Source organism: Impatiens glandulifera, chromosome 2 (assembly GCF_907164915.1).
Source record: "Impatiens glandulifera chromosome 2, dImpGla2.1, whole genome shotgun sequence".
In the NCBI taxonomy this organism is placed as follows: Eukaryota; Viridiplantae; Streptophyta; class Magnoliopsida; order Ericales; family Balsaminaceae; genus Impatiens; species Impatiens glandulifera.
This window is the reverse complement of record NC_061863.1, coordinates 42,917,890-42,935,413: the sequence shown is the minus strand read 5'-3', so window position 1 is coordinate 42,935,413 and position 17,524 is coordinate 42,917,890. Positions and strand designations below refer to the sequence as shown.

The 17,524-nt window shown below is 29.7% G+C and overlaps 1 protein-coding gene and 2 non-coding genes across 3 annotated transcripts; all 3 read right to left on the bottom strand.

Annotated features, from left to right (window-relative positions):
- Positions 1–3,117: 3,117 nt before the first annotated feature.
- TRNAG-UCC lies at positions 3,118–3,189 on the bottom strand. Its single transcript has one exon. It is a non-coding gene; the product is annotated as a tRNA-Gly (tRNA).
- A 465-nt stretch (positions 3,190–3,654) lies between these two features.
- TRNAQ-CUG lies at positions 3,655–3,726 on the bottom strand. The gene has a single exon. It is a non-coding gene; the product is annotated as a tRNA-Gln (tRNA).
- A 5,590-nt stretch (positions 3,727–9,316) lies between these two features.
- On the bottom strand, positions 9,317–14,591 carry LOC124928146 (inactive protein tyrosine kinase pTKL-like). The gene is made up of 8 exons (XM_047468675.1): positions 14,360–14,591; positions 13,022–13,184; positions 12,812–12,939; positions 12,235–12,373; positions 11,142–11,259; positions 10,601–10,667; positions 10,010–10,513; positions 9,317–9,486 (listed from the first exon to the last, which is right to left on the bottom strand). Exons 1-8 carry the CDS (start codon positions 14,549–14,551, stop codon positions 9,478–9,480), a joined length of 1,320 nt encoding a protein of 439 aa, XP_047324631.1. The 5' UTR covers positions 14,552–14,591; the 3' UTR covers positions 9,317–9,477.
- Positions 14,592–17,524: the final 2,933 nt, after the last annotated feature.

Below are 17,524 nucleotides of genomic sequence, written 5' to 3'. Positions count from 1 at the left end.
ATGATGAAACATTTTTGAAAAGTCACACATTAAACTTTAATAAAAAAAAATCAATAATATTAATATAACCGGGTATCGGATATCGGGTTTGGGTTTCGTACACTCCCCATCCCCGACCTTGTACCCGACCGGGTACCTTCTCCCTCCCCATCCCCGACCTTGTACCCGACCCCGACCCCAAACCCGATTTAAAATACCCGAACCCGACTATCGGGTACCCACGGGTATCGGGCATACGGGTACCCATTGCCATCTCTAGGAGAGACCTTAGTCTTGGGCTAGAGATTCTTGATCGGGTGTGGGGAGCTCTCAATCGAGGTGCGGGAGGCCTCATTCCTGGGCTAGAGGTCCTCGGTCAGGTGCGGGGAGCTCTCGATCGAAGTGCGGGAGGTTCTCGGTCGGGGCTAAAAATCCTCGGTCAGGTGCGTGTAGATCTTAGTCGAGGTGTAGGAGATTCTCGGTTGGGGATAAAAATCCCTAGTCGAAATCATATAAGGCTTGTTTTCTCAATCAAAAATCAAGCCCATGCTAACATTTCTAGTCAGGTGCAGGGGAGGGAACGATTTTCATGATCAAAATTTGAACCCAAGTTGAGCCCTCGGTCGGACTTCAAGAACATCAAACTGCAGGTTTGATGATTTTAAATGGGACCTTAATCCTTCGATCCAAAGGCATGGGGAGTTTTGTCTAATCCCAAAGATCATTTATAACATTATTCTGATGTGTCAATCAATTAGGATTATGTTCCATTTAAATCAAACAGTTTTGAAGAACAAACGTGTTTTTTTTTAATGTTTAATGAAGTGTAAATATCTTGTCAATAATTTCCTTATATATCATATGTGTAACCCCCAGAAAAACCCTTAAGTTTTGTTCCGCGGAAAACTTGACGTTCGAGAATTTCAACATCGGTTTACATGTCAGGAATAATTTTTTTTTAAATAAAACTTTTTTTAAAAGATTTCAAATAATTTTTGACAACTTTAAAAATTAATTATAAAAATAATTAATTTTGTTCAAATTTGAATAATCCAGGGATTTGCATTTAATCAAATGACAATTTATTTTTCCTAGAAATCTATAAAAAAATATTTATTTGAAAATAGAGTCTCCAATTAATTTTTGAAAATCAATAAAAATGGGATACGTATACAAACGTATTGGCCAAAGTTTCTTGTAATTTGTAGTTTGGTGATACTCGAAAAAGGGCTTTCACGCTTCATCTTCCGTACCCATTTTAAAAACGATCTCTACTTAAATTTGGCTTTTGAAAATCGATTGTATAACATTTTATTTTAACCGATTATTCTTCTGGTCCTAGACATGCATAGGTTTATGCATATTTAAATAATTTTAAATACAATTATTTAAATGCTGGTATTTGTTGCTGATGATAACTTAGGGACGAAAGTACCTGAAGAACACTAGTCATTTTAAAGACATTATGATTTAAACAAAAATTCCAAACAATCCTTTATCAAAATATTTTTTGTTGAAATATCCCAAAAATATTTTGAAATCATTTTCTAATTTTTCAGGATTTTTAGAAAATGATTTGAATTTCCAAAATTATAAAAATAATTTTGGATTTTTAAAATGAGAACCAAACAGACCTTAGGACCGGTGTCCTAGGCTTTGGGTTCGTTTTCATCGGTCAGGGTCTGGGACCCTCGGTCGGACCCATCGCTTCGGGCTAAGAAGCCTCAATCGAGGTGCTAAAGACTCTTGGTCCTTGGCTGAGATTATCGGTCGGGGTATAAAAACCAACAGTCTTGCTAAGGATGTCTTCAAAATGGAAAGCACAACCAATCTAAAAATTAGTAAGAAATTTTAACCCAAAATAAAAGTTGTTGAGCAAATCCTATCTATTTTTCAAAAGCAAACCATAGGTTGTGAAATGCTTGGAATCAAAAGGATATTACATTCCAACCATGTAGATATAACAATGACAACTAACATAGAAAGTGTAGATATAACAATGAGAAAAATCTACAGCTCTAACAAATTATAAGAGAATTGAACATTTTCTCTAGGGAACCAACCTCGTCTAGTTATAGGAAAGCTTCTAATTCAGCTAAGTATTCAACATGGATGAAACTAACAACCATTTATTTTTGTATACTTCTTCAAGTAAAAGGTACTATTTGTTTTAAAAAATGAGAGTTCAAATATTACTTCATGACACAATAACTACTTCACAGCTGTGGCAGGAACAAAATGACCAAGCCTATAGTCCTGTTCAAAGAAAAGATGTGAAGAATTCAGGCAAGATAATACAATTAGTCTTGGAAATGACTGAGAAGGATATAATGATAGGATGTTGACCTTGAAATTTATGAACTCGGCTAGTGGAGGGTCAAATGTAAGCACCAAATCATCATGTCCTACGTCATAAATCATAACTTGGGTTATTGGATAGAGCATCAGTTTTCATGGTATTTTATGTCATTGAATATGATACCATGTACAGAAACTGCAATGCCAGGCTGGTAAGCTGCATAATACTAAGTCAGAATTCAGATCGGCTTAAACCTTTGAAAATCAAAATGTAAGAGTTCATGTGATTAAGTTTCATAGCCAAGAGGGACATTTTTTGTGTACGCATAATATATTGGTGAAGTAAATCAGAAGAAGTGCCAAGATGATTCAAACATTTCACCTTCAAAAAGACAGAAATTAGGTAATTTAACCCAAAAGATGTAGGTTCTTTCCAGAATAGAATAGAATTGAATATACATGGTATTAAAGGACACTTCATAGAAACATTCTTACAGTTTTTTTCATTACCGGGTCATGATAACACAAAAACATAATGTATGATAATTAGTCAGAACGTACTCAATCTTTTCATAATTATATTATATATGATACCAATCAATCTAATTCTATAATAGAACGTACTCAATCTTTTCATAATTATATTATATATGATACCAATCAATCTAATTCTATAATGGTAAGAATATATATAATATCTAATATTCCAACATAGGCAAACAGTGAATCATATCATGAGTTAAAATGCATGCCTTCTAATAAACACAATTAGATATATGTTGCATTCTAAATTTTTCTAAACCTACCATGCATGATAACAACAACAACACAAAAAAATAATGCGTCTGCCGGGAGTCGAACCCGGGTCTATTGCTTGGAAGGCAATTATCCTAACCGTTGGACTACAAACGCTTGGTGCAACTACTCACTGGATCTTAATTTATCAAGTAAAAAAAGGCAAAAACAGTACAGAATAATAAGGTAAATATTATTATTATATGTATCTTGTCTGTCTGTCTTCTGGATAGTGGGTCAAATTTTCGAATCCCATGAGCTTTTGTTTTTCATGCCATCTTGTTGACAATTAATTACTTTACCTATCTTCCAAGTTATAGGATGAAGATGAACCACCCTAATTAAATTTACAAACCTACCTTTGGAAATGAATAAGAGATAAATAAATGACATAAAACAGAGCATTTTTAGAGAAGATGCTCTCAAATGATAACCGTTCAATATTGGAGAGCTTAAAACTGATAGTTCATCGACTGCAGGACGGCATAAACTTGTGCACCAAACACTCCTGAACAAGCTGGACTACAGGACGGCTGCCATTGCTCACTCCTTCAACTGAATATTAAAAAATATTTATTTATTAGGTCCTACCGAGAATTGAACTCGGGTTACTGGATTCAGAGTCCAATGTCCTAACCGCTAGACCATAGAACCATTTTGAATAGCTTATATTTTATTTAATCATTAAATTATTATTTATCTAAGCAATTCTAACCAAATATTTACCACCATGTCTTATTTTACAATGATGCCCATCGTTTTTACAAAACACTCATTTAATTTGAAAATAAATGAAGATTTGAGAAAGACTTATATCTATGCTAATGATGGTAAACCGTTAAATGAATTTGACAAATTGCAATTTTGTTTCTCGCATACTTGATTGACTCTTTTCGAGTCTAATTGTTTCCAATGATTTATATATCTCACAAACTTATGCAAAAGGGTAGGGTTTATTTTTTGAAAATCTATTTTATTTTAATTAAAAAAATATTAGTGTGAAATTCGTGTATACTACGAAAAAAATTCAAGGTTAACATCACCACAAACTAACACATAACAAATTATTTGAAAAAATCAATCGAAATGAAAAACTTCAAGCGAACAAAGTAAACCGGGGATCAACGACTCTACTAACACCCATGGCGTCCCTTCTTCGAGCGTAATTGAAAAAAAAAAATCCCTTTTCAATGTATCATGATTTCCGTACGAGAGAAATGTTATACTTTTTATACGACCACATTAACTAGATTTGAAGATTGAATTGAAGCTAGACTAGGGTTTATGTAAGCCTAAGACAATTTTATAGTTAGAATGTTAATTTATTTTTAAGGATAAACTTCACTAAAACCGCATTACAACTTAAAAATGACTTTACATGACACATATAGCAACTTGTATGTAAGTTACTGGTAATTCTTGTATTTTAATAAGAAAGTAAAGTCTAAGCAGCGACCATAGTTGTGGGATGTCATGTTAGTTCTCCATTAATTCAAAAAAAAAATTAAAAAAAATTAAGTCTTATTATTTAAGAAGTATAAGAAATTCAAAACATCTCCGTCAAAGTGACAATTAATATTCTTCACCATCATCATGAACCCTAACAAAATACTTAGTTGGCTCTACATCAACAAACCTCAAACAAGAATAGGTCCTACCAAGAATTGAACTTGGGTTACTGGATTTAGAGTCCAATGTCCTAAACAATAAACCATAAGAACAATTTGAATACTTAATATTTTATGTCATTATTCACCTATATACATAATATACAATTAATATTCAAAACAATTCTAATTAAATATTGACCACAAGTCCAAATTTAAACACTGAAAAGGTCCATAATAATCATTACCTTTATCGAAACAATCATATATCATTTATTTTAATAATTGAATATTTGAAGACTTGTATTTATGTTAACGATATTAAGCAGCTAAGTGAAAGGAACAAATCGTAATTTTATTTCTCAAAAACTTATAGAAGACTGGTCGATCACTCATCTTCGCGTTCTATGGCGGGTTATTTATATCTATCACAAACTTAGGCAAAATGGTAAAAAAAAAATTTGAAAGAGTAACTCCTTTTAGTTAAACGAGATTACTGTAATACTCGGAAAAATTTAAAATAATCCAGACGTATATCAACATAAAGGATACCTATGATATGAATAAATCAATCAAAACAAAGATAATTATTCAAAATGAAAAACTTCGCTATACACATAAAATATGGGCGAACTAAGTGAACTGGGTCATCGACCCTACTAAGACCCTTTGAGGTCTCTTCTTCGACCATAATTGAAAGCTTCCCTATTTCGTGTATCATGATTTCTGCATAAGGGAAATGTTATGTTTTGTATACAATCACTTTAACTAGATTTTAAGGTTAAATTGAGGATAGAATTGTGTTTATTTTATGCTTAAGACAAATTTTATAGAATTTTGAAGGAAAAACTGCACCAAAACTGCATTACAACTTAAAAATCTATAATGAAGTATTTTTATTGACATGAAACCATCATTGGATTTACATGATACTTTGCAAACAATCCATCATCGTCGAGTTTTCTCTCGCTGTCGTTGCTCACTCCTTCCGAGAATTAAACTCGGGTTACTGGATTCAGAGTCTAATGTCCTACCTGTTATAGACCATAGGACCAATTTGAACATTTAATATTTTAAATAATATATGAAAATTTAATATTCAAAACAATTCTAACTAAATATTGACCACAAATCCAAATTTAATATTGAAAACTTCCATAATAACCGCATCACCTTTATCGAAACAATCATTTATCATTTGTTTGAATAAATGAATATTTGAAGACGTATAGACGTATATTTATGCTAGATATGTTAAGTCGCTAAGTGAAAGGATAAATTGTAATTTTATTTCTCGAAAACTTATAGAAGATAGGTTGATCGGTTCATCTTCGAGTCTTGTGTCAGGTTATTTATATCTATCACAAACTTATGCAAAATGGTAGATTTTATTTTTGTGAAAGATTAGTAACTCCTTTTAGTTAGTCGATATTACTATGAAACTCGGAAAAATTCAAAATTAATCAAGATGTATAGCAAACATAAATCACACCAAATTATGATAGGAAGAAATTATTTAAAAAATATATAATTACTCAAAAGAAAAAACTTCTCTACACACTCAGAATATGGGCGAAAACTAAGTGAACTGGGGTCATCGACCCTACTAACACCCCTTTGAGGTCCCTTCTTTGGCCATAATTGAAAGCTTCCCCATTTCGTGTATCATGATTTCTGCATAAAGAAAATGTTATGTTTTGTATACAATCACTTTAACTAGATTTTAAGATTGAATGGAAGATAGGGTTGTGTTTATTTAAGCCTAAGACAAATTTTATAGTTTTTTAAAAAAATATTTCACTAAAACCGCAGTACAACTTGAAAATCTATAATGAAATAGTTTTATTGACATGAAACCATCATTGGATTTACATGATAAATATAACATATTTTATAACATATATAGATGTGTGTAAGCTACTTGTAATTTTTATGTTTTAATAAGAATGTAAAGTCATATTAGTTAAACATTATCATAAGAAACTCACTAAAAAAATATATATCTAGGGTTTATGCAGCTGGAGCAATATTAGCTCCGTTATTATCATCGTCATCATTGCCCTCGAATTCTTCACCATCATCATGAACCCTAACAAATACTTAGTTGGTTTTCCATCAATAAACCTCAAACTAATAGCCATGTGAGCTAACACCCTCTTTTATTTATATCAAAACCTCATCTATCTCCACCACCTATTTAAATAGTTTTTTATTGTCTTAACAATAAAGATCATTTTACTCTCTTTTTATTCTTCACGTTTTTATTATTCAATTCGACTTAAAATTAAGAAATAAGACTTGATTGCCATGTCATGTTAGTGTCGCGAGATGTGATGACTTGATTGCCATGTCATCTAATAGTACTTACTCTTGCCAATGAATTAAACAAACTTGTATTATTCTCAAAAACATTGATTTTGAATTTTTAGATATAATTTTATAGAGCTCTATAATTTGATTTATGATGCCAATTTCAAACATTAAAATTAATTTTTATCATAAAATGATAATGTTAAATAAAACTTGTGAATCTTGTATATTAGTTATGTTTTTGTTTAGGATTTTGATTTGTACTGTTTACCTTTTATATTGTGTAATTTTTCATTTTATGCTATAAAAATGATAAATATATATATATATATATAAGAATATTTAAAAAAAATTAATAAGATAATTTATGAAAATCTCTTTATTTATTTTTAAATAAAATAAATGTAAGGTTTTTCAGTTTATTTTTAAAAGTGGAGGGACCAATTGAAAGGGAGTATAGTGACACACTCATGCTTGTGGCAGCAACAATGTTCTAAATTTCGCCTAGGCGCTATTCTAGCTCGCACAACAATCTCTATTCGTTAAAAAAAATCGTTCTGTCACCTTTTCGTCGCACATGGGCGTCTAGGCTTTCAATTCGGACGCCTAACCTATTTTTGTTTTGAAATTTTTAACTAAAACCACTTCTAAATGCTATCTTGGACCCTCCCACTAACCTCTACCTCTCTACCTCATGATAAGAACCTAAACATGCTAATGAATTATCTACACCAACAAGAACTTGTACTTTACCAGTGAGTTGTTAGTTTTTGTTATTATTATTATGTTATTTTATATTACGTCTATTGTTGTGATATTTGGACAATAGAATTTGTTTTTTTTTATTTTGGTTTAGAAGTTTGGATCAAACTTTGTGATTGTTGGAATAATTGGAAGGTTGTTATTCTCATATTTCGAATTTTGAAATGGATCATTAACAGTTATAATTATATATTTAAATTGTTTGGTGTTACTCTCTACTTGATTTTTTAACTATTTAAAGATTTATTGTTAAATTTTAGTATTTCGTCAGGCCCCGCCTAAACATCAAGGCTCTAGCCCCAATCGAGCGCCCGACTGGAAACTAGCAAAGTTTAGAACACTAGGCAGCAATGAGATGAACTCACAACTTCCGTGCATGAACACATCTGTTCTAGAAACAACTCATCATTATTATTATTATTATTATTATTATTATTATTATTATTATTATTTTGTTTTAAACAATGTTAGATATAACTTGCTAAAAGATTAAAAAATAAAAATAAAATTTTGTAATTTATTATTATTATTGTAGAAAGTGAGGTTGAAATAGAAAAAAGATATTGTATTGAATTATATAAAAAAAAATTATATAATTTATGTTTGATATATAAATATTATATAAAATTTATAAAATAAATATAATAATATTATCACAATATTTTTTAAATATATTATTTTATAAAATAATATTAATAAATTTTTAAATACTTATTTATGAAAATAGAATAAAAAGCACAAAGATAATGTGTAGCATTATGTATATATATAATCTTGTAAGCAAAATGGTTGCTCAAAATAAAGAAAGATATATTTCTTGCTAAAATTTGACATCAACCAAAAAAAATAATTAGAAGAGGAAAAAAAAAATTCTGGACAAAAGTTGATTAAACTATTTTTTAACTTATCTAAAATTTATTATTTTTATTCATTTTTTACTTAAAAAACATTATATAATTTAATTACATCATTCATACCAAATTAAAATAAAATCACTCCCACATTTTATTTTGACAGATTTAAAAATATTTGTGAGTAAAATAACAAAATATTAATTTTTAAATAAATAGAGTGTTATCACTCAATTCGGTCACAAAAATCACCATTTCCAATCAATAAGAAGTTACTTAACTACTTCAATCAGAACTGAAAAGTTCATATAAGTGTGATAATGACTTTAACTTAACCATTATAATTTTCATCGACTATATATAGATTCATTTATTTGTGACATTATCATATTAGTTTACAATATATATATATATATATATATAAACTTTACACTAAAGGTTGAACACAATAAGAGGTGACTTATTCATAAGATAATTATGAACTTGTTAAGATATATATTGGACTACTTAAATATCAAGCATCTTTGTTGTCATATATTCCTTGCCACAAACCATGTTTTATTCTATTGACTAGATCGATTTGCATACACATGAAATAATTTAATTTATAACCATTAATTAGATGTTTATAAATACATTCATATCATCAAGTGTTTTTAGGTAATTTATATTTTTAAACTAAAATAGAATAAAGTGAGTGAAAGGGAGGAGGACAATAAAATAAATCCATTTTACACTAACAAAATTTAACAACCTACATGGAAAAACTGGAAAGAAAGTAACATTCATAGTTAGTTTGACTGTAAATTGAATATATAAAATCGCTTCGATTAGTCTTGTTAATGGTACATAATACTTATATAAACCAAGATTGTTTAATTTTCCTGCACACAAGAACCAAAGACAAATTAATAATAATAATCAAATGGAATGAAATGCTACATTATATAAAATCCTAACAGAATGAGTAACCCATAATTAAGCCAATTTTCAAATTTGTACTTACATAAAATCACTATAATTATGAAACAGATTTGATAAGACCACTTTTTACTCACTGAACCCTTCTCATTTTGTCGCGTCAACATCTATTTAACTTTAAATAGGTGCGAAAACGACAAAATAAATAAATAAGAGTGTTCCAGTAAGAAGAGAAGGGTGATATGTGGCTTAAAGATTAAACACAAAAAAAATCCAGTTAAGATGTTGTTTAGTCTTTTAACATATTCTACCTAGTAATATATCAGGTCAAAGACCAGTAATCCTAACTAAGTATGCTAAAAGAATCAGAAGAAAATGTCAGAAGAAAGCAATTTTTTTAAGTTCAATTCCTACAGAGCGCTATATGCTAGTCAACCTAGGAATAAACCCGGATAAAAATAAAATAAATCTACAGATTTTGTTCACCTGTTTTTTCTTCTTTGCCCTTCTTTTTCTCCGTGGTTTTCTAATTTCAGAACTGGAGCTAACATTACTGCTCAGCCCTACTGTCCCAACATCTGAAGCTGCCCTATTTCCAAATGATGGTCCATTCCAGGCGTTGGATGTGTAGCTTGGTGCAGAAAATTCGGCTCTGTGTACAACGGGTTTCTTACTTGTAAAACCTCCAAAGTTCGAATTTCCATGAGCAGAATTCGAGAAAGAGCTGGGGGTGGGGAGAGATGGAGGCAGCCTGGCTTGAGCAGAATTTGAGAAAGAGCTGGGGGTGGGGAGAGATGGAAGCACCCTGACTTGAGCAGAATTCGAGAAAGAACTGGAAGTGGGTCGAGGTGGAGGCTTCACAGCTCGAGCAGAATTCGAGAAAGAACTGGAGGTGGGGCGAGGTGGGGGCTTCACAGATCGAGCAGAATTCGAGAAAGAACTGGAGGTGGGGCGAGGTAGAGGCATCTTGGCTTGAGCAGAAATCTGTTTCTGCACAAATACATTAAAATAAGAACTTAGGGGAAGAACAAACAATATAACTGTATATTTGATACACAAGATATTGTTAGAACTAACATGGTTCCTTTTGCCATTTGATAATCCGGATGCTGCTGGTTTCCTTGATGAATTAGATGTTTGTACCCTGGATAGGAATAACAGAAATTGCAGACAAGTTATGAACAATGTTTAGTGTTTAAAGGAGAGCAAAAGAGATTAAAAAAAAATTGAAGTTGGTATAATTTTCTGAAAGTAGATGGATAATACATCTATCTATACATACCATTTCTGAGTGTTGTCAGAAATTTCAATTTTTTGATGAAAATCCCTTATACCATCATCAATAGTTTCATGCAAATTATAAATACCTTTAGATTTTTTAAAATCTTAAATACAAAGGACATTTTAGTCATTTAACTCGCAGTATTTTTTTCATTCAAAATATACGATTCTTTGAAAGAAAGAAAAAAAAAAGTGTTTTCTTAGAACAAAAATTGAGTTGTATACAAAATGAACATGAGTAGTGGAACATGGACAAGAATGATTTTTCATAGAGGGTGTGACAACAAGCAACTAATAGCCACAAAGTAAACATGGTTTAAGTTTATTGAACATTTACCTAGTACTTTTTATTTTCAACTCATCAGCATCGGCATCAGCTTCATCACTTGAATTTCCATTTAAGAAAAAATCATCATCACTCACATCAAGAATTCCATCATCCTCACCTCCCGTTTCTGCAAAAATGGAATATCCAAGATAAAAGCATAAATGGATTAGCATAGCCAATCTGCTTCAAAGAAAATAAAAAAAAAAAAAAAAACAATGCAGTTATAGTTTATCTGTATAACATCAATATATTTAATTATTTTGCTGAAGCAAAAACCACAACTTACAAATGGACAGCCAACCTATGGTTAGCAAAGTTCTTTTACACTAACTTTAAACCTTTAAGTTCCTACTTCGGTTGTATCCCATTTGAAACATAAATAATTTTTATTTGTTTCCAAATACATAAACAATTTTTTTTAATTAAAAGTGTAGAATGTTGAATACTATATTTTTAGTGTTCTATAAGTACATATATGTAAGTTGATTTGATACAATGTCGGGGAAAGTCATTAAAAACTATTTTACCCTTGCAGTGACGTAATTCTATCAATCTTGAGGATTTAAAGAGTTGTTTTTTAGATGCTCTTACTATATTACTGAATTAAGCCAGACTATTAGCTTAACTTGAGTTGAATCTAAATAATGAAGTAATTTTAAATAATAATTATCAAACTAACTTATTTCACATAAGCACTTATTTAGATTAAGTGATAAATTGTGTTATCAAACAACGCCTAATCTTAGTTTCCAAACATCTATGTATCTGGACAGATCCAAATAAAAGATAAAAAAATGTTTTCTAATGGGGCCAATTCAGATGTGTTCTTCCAGATTTAAACTAATGGAATGTCAAATAAACTACTTATGCCTACTATAGACAGACACGAAGGAAAAAAAACATTAACATACTTCTAGATCAGAATCCATATCATTGCAAATTATAGTAAAAAAAAAATTGTACTTTTATAAATATTTTAACATGAAAAATAATCTAAGTTCTGAACGTAATCCTCTTCCCCAAAATAAACACATAGTGTGTGTGTGCTATATGATTTTGATTAGTAACTCAAGTATTAGGGTAAAGAGTAAAATCTAGATACCTTCCAGGTTCTTCCCACTAGCAGCAGCTGCTGCTATATTAGCTTTGATCTGCTCACGTAATATATTTATCTTCTTGACAATGTCTGTATTATCACCTCCCATGAATAACGAAACATACTTCTCTGTCTTGGGAAAGAACTGCAATAAGATGAGATATCAGCTTTCACCATACAAGAATACTTAATATTTGTATAATAATACATAATTATAAGGAAGAATTATGTTGACAGAAATCCCTTTATTATGATTAACCCATTTCACTGACAAACGTTACAGAACAACAATCACTACTGCTCCTTAACCAAACAAATTTGGCAACATGGAATTCTCAAACATTACATTTTTTTAGACAAGGGTTTTTTCTCCTGGAGGATGCTAGCACAGCATCTCAACCACCACAACACCCCACCTCAATCAAGGTATTCTCAGTGGAAATCGAACATGAGATCTCAACCTCTTAGTTCAATACTTATACCACTTGAATTATACCAGGGTGGGTAATTCTCAAACATTACATCTCTTTCCCAAACACAATTTTTATTATCATGTAGAAAAATGAGTTCATGGATACCTTACCCTAACATATTCCAGATCTTCCTTAAGGCTACGAAGTTGCTCTGCAATCATTGCCCCATGTGATGGATCAGATGAATCAAGTTGTGACTTCTCTAGACGCTTTATTTTTCGATCAATCTTCCTCCTCTCTAAGAACAACGTTCATAATTTATGGAATTGTGCTAAGATCATACTCGAGGACAAGATTAAAATAAATATATATGTTCTCACCGAAAAACCTAACCATCTTGTACCGCAAGAATATTTTGTTATCAGCAGAGAGTTTTTTCTTTTTTTGCTGAATATCAACAGATAATTGGCTTTGAGTATCTTGCTGTTTCTTCAATTCTTCTAGCTTCTTCATTTGAGCTTCTCTAATTTCAGGCGGGATATCCTTAAAGAAGGCACTGAGTTAAAAGATATATAAACTATGGAAATGAAAAATGATGCATTCATTTGCAGCACGAGTACTGTAATAAAAATTTCTTGTCTCGTATATCTGACTTTTTAAACTGTATGTTAGAATTATAAGTTTACCAACAATCTCAAAAGATAATTGGATGGTGATGAGACTGCATACTGATACATGCTACAACAATGTAAGGACTTCACCTCTATACATACTTCCAAGAAACATATAATGATATAAAAGACACGAGTCCACATAAAATTTTAATCCCATACTATTGCTAATAAAGATCACTTAATTCATGTCCTCAGTTTTTTGCTCCACTACAAAAGCTGGTTACTAATTAAACTAAAAAATATATGTTCAATGGTCCGGTTCAAATTGTTTTATCAACATAAGTGTTCTATAGAAAATTTTCAAAAAGAAAAAAAAAAGTAGACCAACATCTACCATATAGGGATCACAGACAAAAAAGACTGATAATTAGATTGATAACTTAGGGAAAATTACACATCTTACTGTGAGGCAAAAGTGTCAAAGCATATCCAAGTTAAAAATTGCAATCAAAGTATCTCAAACTTTCTTGGTGCATTTGCAATCAAAGTATACATGAACAAATACTCAAATAGAGAATGAAAGCATCATATTTATGACAAAGAAAGTATACAAGATGATGGGGGCAACTGGAATCCTACAGAATAAAAGGCTACACACAGTTGAATCATGAGAAAGCTGAGTATAGTTAATGAGAACACTCTCCATGAATGAAGTTTGATAAGTGAGAGCCTATACATATTCTTCAAATTGCACCCACTAGACCAAATATAATATAATGACAATGTTATAAGATAACAAGGAAGAACAGGCAGTGTATCTCCTCATATGGGTATAGATTCATTATAGTGAAGTTCTATTCCTACATAAAGATAAAGATTACAAACTCAACTTAATAGAAAAAAATAGAGATATCTTTGGAATTACCAAAGATTTATCTATAAAACAAAGTTCTTCATTTTATTGAATGCCTGCAACTATCAATAAGGTAAGAGAATAGCCTATTATATTTATATTCAAGGGTTTATCCTGACCACTGTGTAAAACCCATATGCGAAAGCTGAAGCAATGAACATGAGACAAGTCTATACATAGATAGGAAGTACCTTCTGAAGCAATCTCTCAACCGAACGAATCTGGTTTTTGAAAGAGGCGGATCTAGGTTTGGTCTTTCCCTTGCCCTTGACATTGGGTTTGGACTTCTTATCAACGCCTAATCCTTTGGAGTGCTGCTGAATACTGCCTGCTGCCGGTTTACGTCCGTCGAATGTGCGCTTTCCATAGCCGCCGTGCGCCATGAGATGAGTAAATGGAGGTTTAACAGATAAACAAGCTTAAATATATTTGGGCGTGGGGAGTTATTAGGTATAAATATATAATTTCTCTCATCATTAATATATATAAATAAATAATATGTTTATGGGGGTTATGATTCAAATAATAAAAGATATATAATCACTATAATTTTTTATAATAATTTAAATATATCCTATTTATATTTTCTTTATCATATTTATTATTTTATTTTTTTCTACCCATTTTTATGTTTTGAAAATATTGTATTTTTTTTAATAAAATTGATATTTTAAAAAAAAAATATGAAAAAAACATGAAAAATTGTTTTCCCGCCCATTGGAAAATAGTTTTTCTCAATCTATGAGTCGCGTCTCTTCATTTGGTCTTGTGTCTTCCGGTTGATCTTTCATTGCTCGCGTTTCTTCTTCTTTTCTTATGGTTTCTCTGCCATTGCTCGCGTTTCATCTTCTTCTCTTCCGGTTGCTCTTTAGTTTGCTCGATATCAAACATTTATAATCAAAATGGTAATAAAATAGTTTCTAAAGCTTTAGTTTAATTTCTCATTTTAGTTTTTTAAACGTTACGTTTTATTATTTATTTCTTTTAAAACTTTACGTTTATTTCTTATTTAATAATCAAGAATCACATAAAGAAATTGTTAGATAAATAAATAATAAATAAAAATTATGAAGTAACTCATTTAAAATTATATTTATGTAGTATTATTTTAATATTGTAGTTGGTTTTATGTAAACGCAAATTGATTAGTTTTTAAGTGGATGAATTACATAAAATTTTCTTGTAAATCATTTAAAAGTAGATTTGACTGCACTTTTTGAATCATATATCAAAGTTTTCATGTAAAACGCATACTCATTAGCTTTTAAATGAATGATTTGTAAAATGTTTTCATGTAAATCATTTAGAATGTTTGGTTTAATGTTCAAATACGACTTTTATTGCTTGAAAACTGAAATATATAAAACAAATACGACTTTTATTATTTGAAAAATGAAATATATAAAACAAATACGACTTTTATTGTTTGAAAACTGAAATATTTATAACAAACTGTCTTATAAAACGATTTACACATTCATATAAAACGGCACACCTTCATATAAAATAATTTACATCTTCATATAAAATAATTTACACCTTCATATAAAGCGTAATTCATACATGTAATGAGATTTACTTAAGTGCTTAAAAGTTTTTTATTTTTATTTTTAAATTAAGGAGAACTAGCATGACACCCCAACAGTTATGACTCACTTCAACTACTTTCATATTGAACCGAACATGTAACTTTTTGGTTTCTTAAACCGACTCTTACCACTAAACTATTTTGGTAAAAGTTAAAATATTATAATAAAAGTTATTAAAATCGTTTAGAATAATTGGTTTAATATTAAAATACAACTTATAATGCTTGAAAATTGAATTGTATAAAGCAAATAAGATTTTTATTACTTAAAGACTGAAAAATATTTAAAGTAAACCGTCATATAAAATGATTTATATCTTCATATAAAACGATTTACACATTTATATAAATGTTAATGTTCAAATACAATTTATAATGCTTAAAAACTGAATTATATAAAACAAATACGACTTTTATTGCAAAACTGAAATATTTATAACAAACTGTCATATAAAAAAACAATTTACATATTCATATAGAGTGTATTCCAGATAGGGATGGCAATGGGGCGGTTCGGGGCGGGGAATGCAATTACCATCCCCGCCCCGTTTTAATTTCGGGAATTTTTTTAATACCATCCCCGCCCCGTTCGGTTTTTTTCGGTTTCGGGGAATCCCGCGGGGCACCGTTAATAATTTTTATTTAAAAAAAATAAATAAAAATTATACAATAAAATTATATAAACGAATTTTTTAATATAATATATATTGTAATATATTAAAATTTTATATTATTATAAAGAAATAATTTTAATAATCTTATAAAATATAGTAAATAAATAAATATATTGATGATTTAATATATTTAATTATATTTATGGTATTCGGGGCAGAATCGGGGTGAAAACGGGGTGAAATCGGGGCGGGTCGGGGCGGGGGACATAAATACCATCCCCGCCCCATCCTTGTTCGGTTTCGGGGAAAAACCGTCCCAAACGGGGCAATTCGGTTCGGTTTTCGCGGGGCGGTTTCAAATTGCCATCCTTAATTCCAGATATGTAATGAGATTTACTTAAGTATCTAAAAATTAAAATATTATAACAAAAATTGTTAAAAATTAAAAGATTATAACAAAAGTTGTTAAAATCATTTAGAATGTAAAAATTTAATGTTCAAATGCGACTTATAATAAAAACTGAATTATATAAAACAAATACGATTTTTATTGTTTGAAAACTGAAAAATATATAATAAAATGTTATATAAAACAATTAACACAATCATATAAAACGATTAACACCTATATAAAACGTATTACAAACCTATAATGCGATTTACTTAATTTTTTTAAAATAAAAGGTTATAATAAAGGGTGTTATAATCCTGATAGGTATTAATAAAAATGTATTGACAAGAAAATATAAGGAATGATAACACATCTTTTTTATTGAATTCAAATTTTATTTATTATTAAATTTTCAATAAAATTATCATCTCCACCATGTTTTATTGTTATATATATATATATATATATATATATATAAAAGAACGATAGAGATGGAGAAATATATTGAAAATAAAGTGTATGACATATGAAGATTGACAAACAACATAAAATATATTGATAAATAAAATGTAGAAAATATATAAAAATGATAAATAATCAGAAATATATTTAAAAAAATGTAAGGGATGATAATGAATTAAAAATTTAATAAAAGAGAAATTTTAATTTAATATATTTTAATCATATAAATATATTTATTTATTTTTATTTTATATTGATATATATAATATATTTATTTTATTAGTATTATCTTGAAACAAAA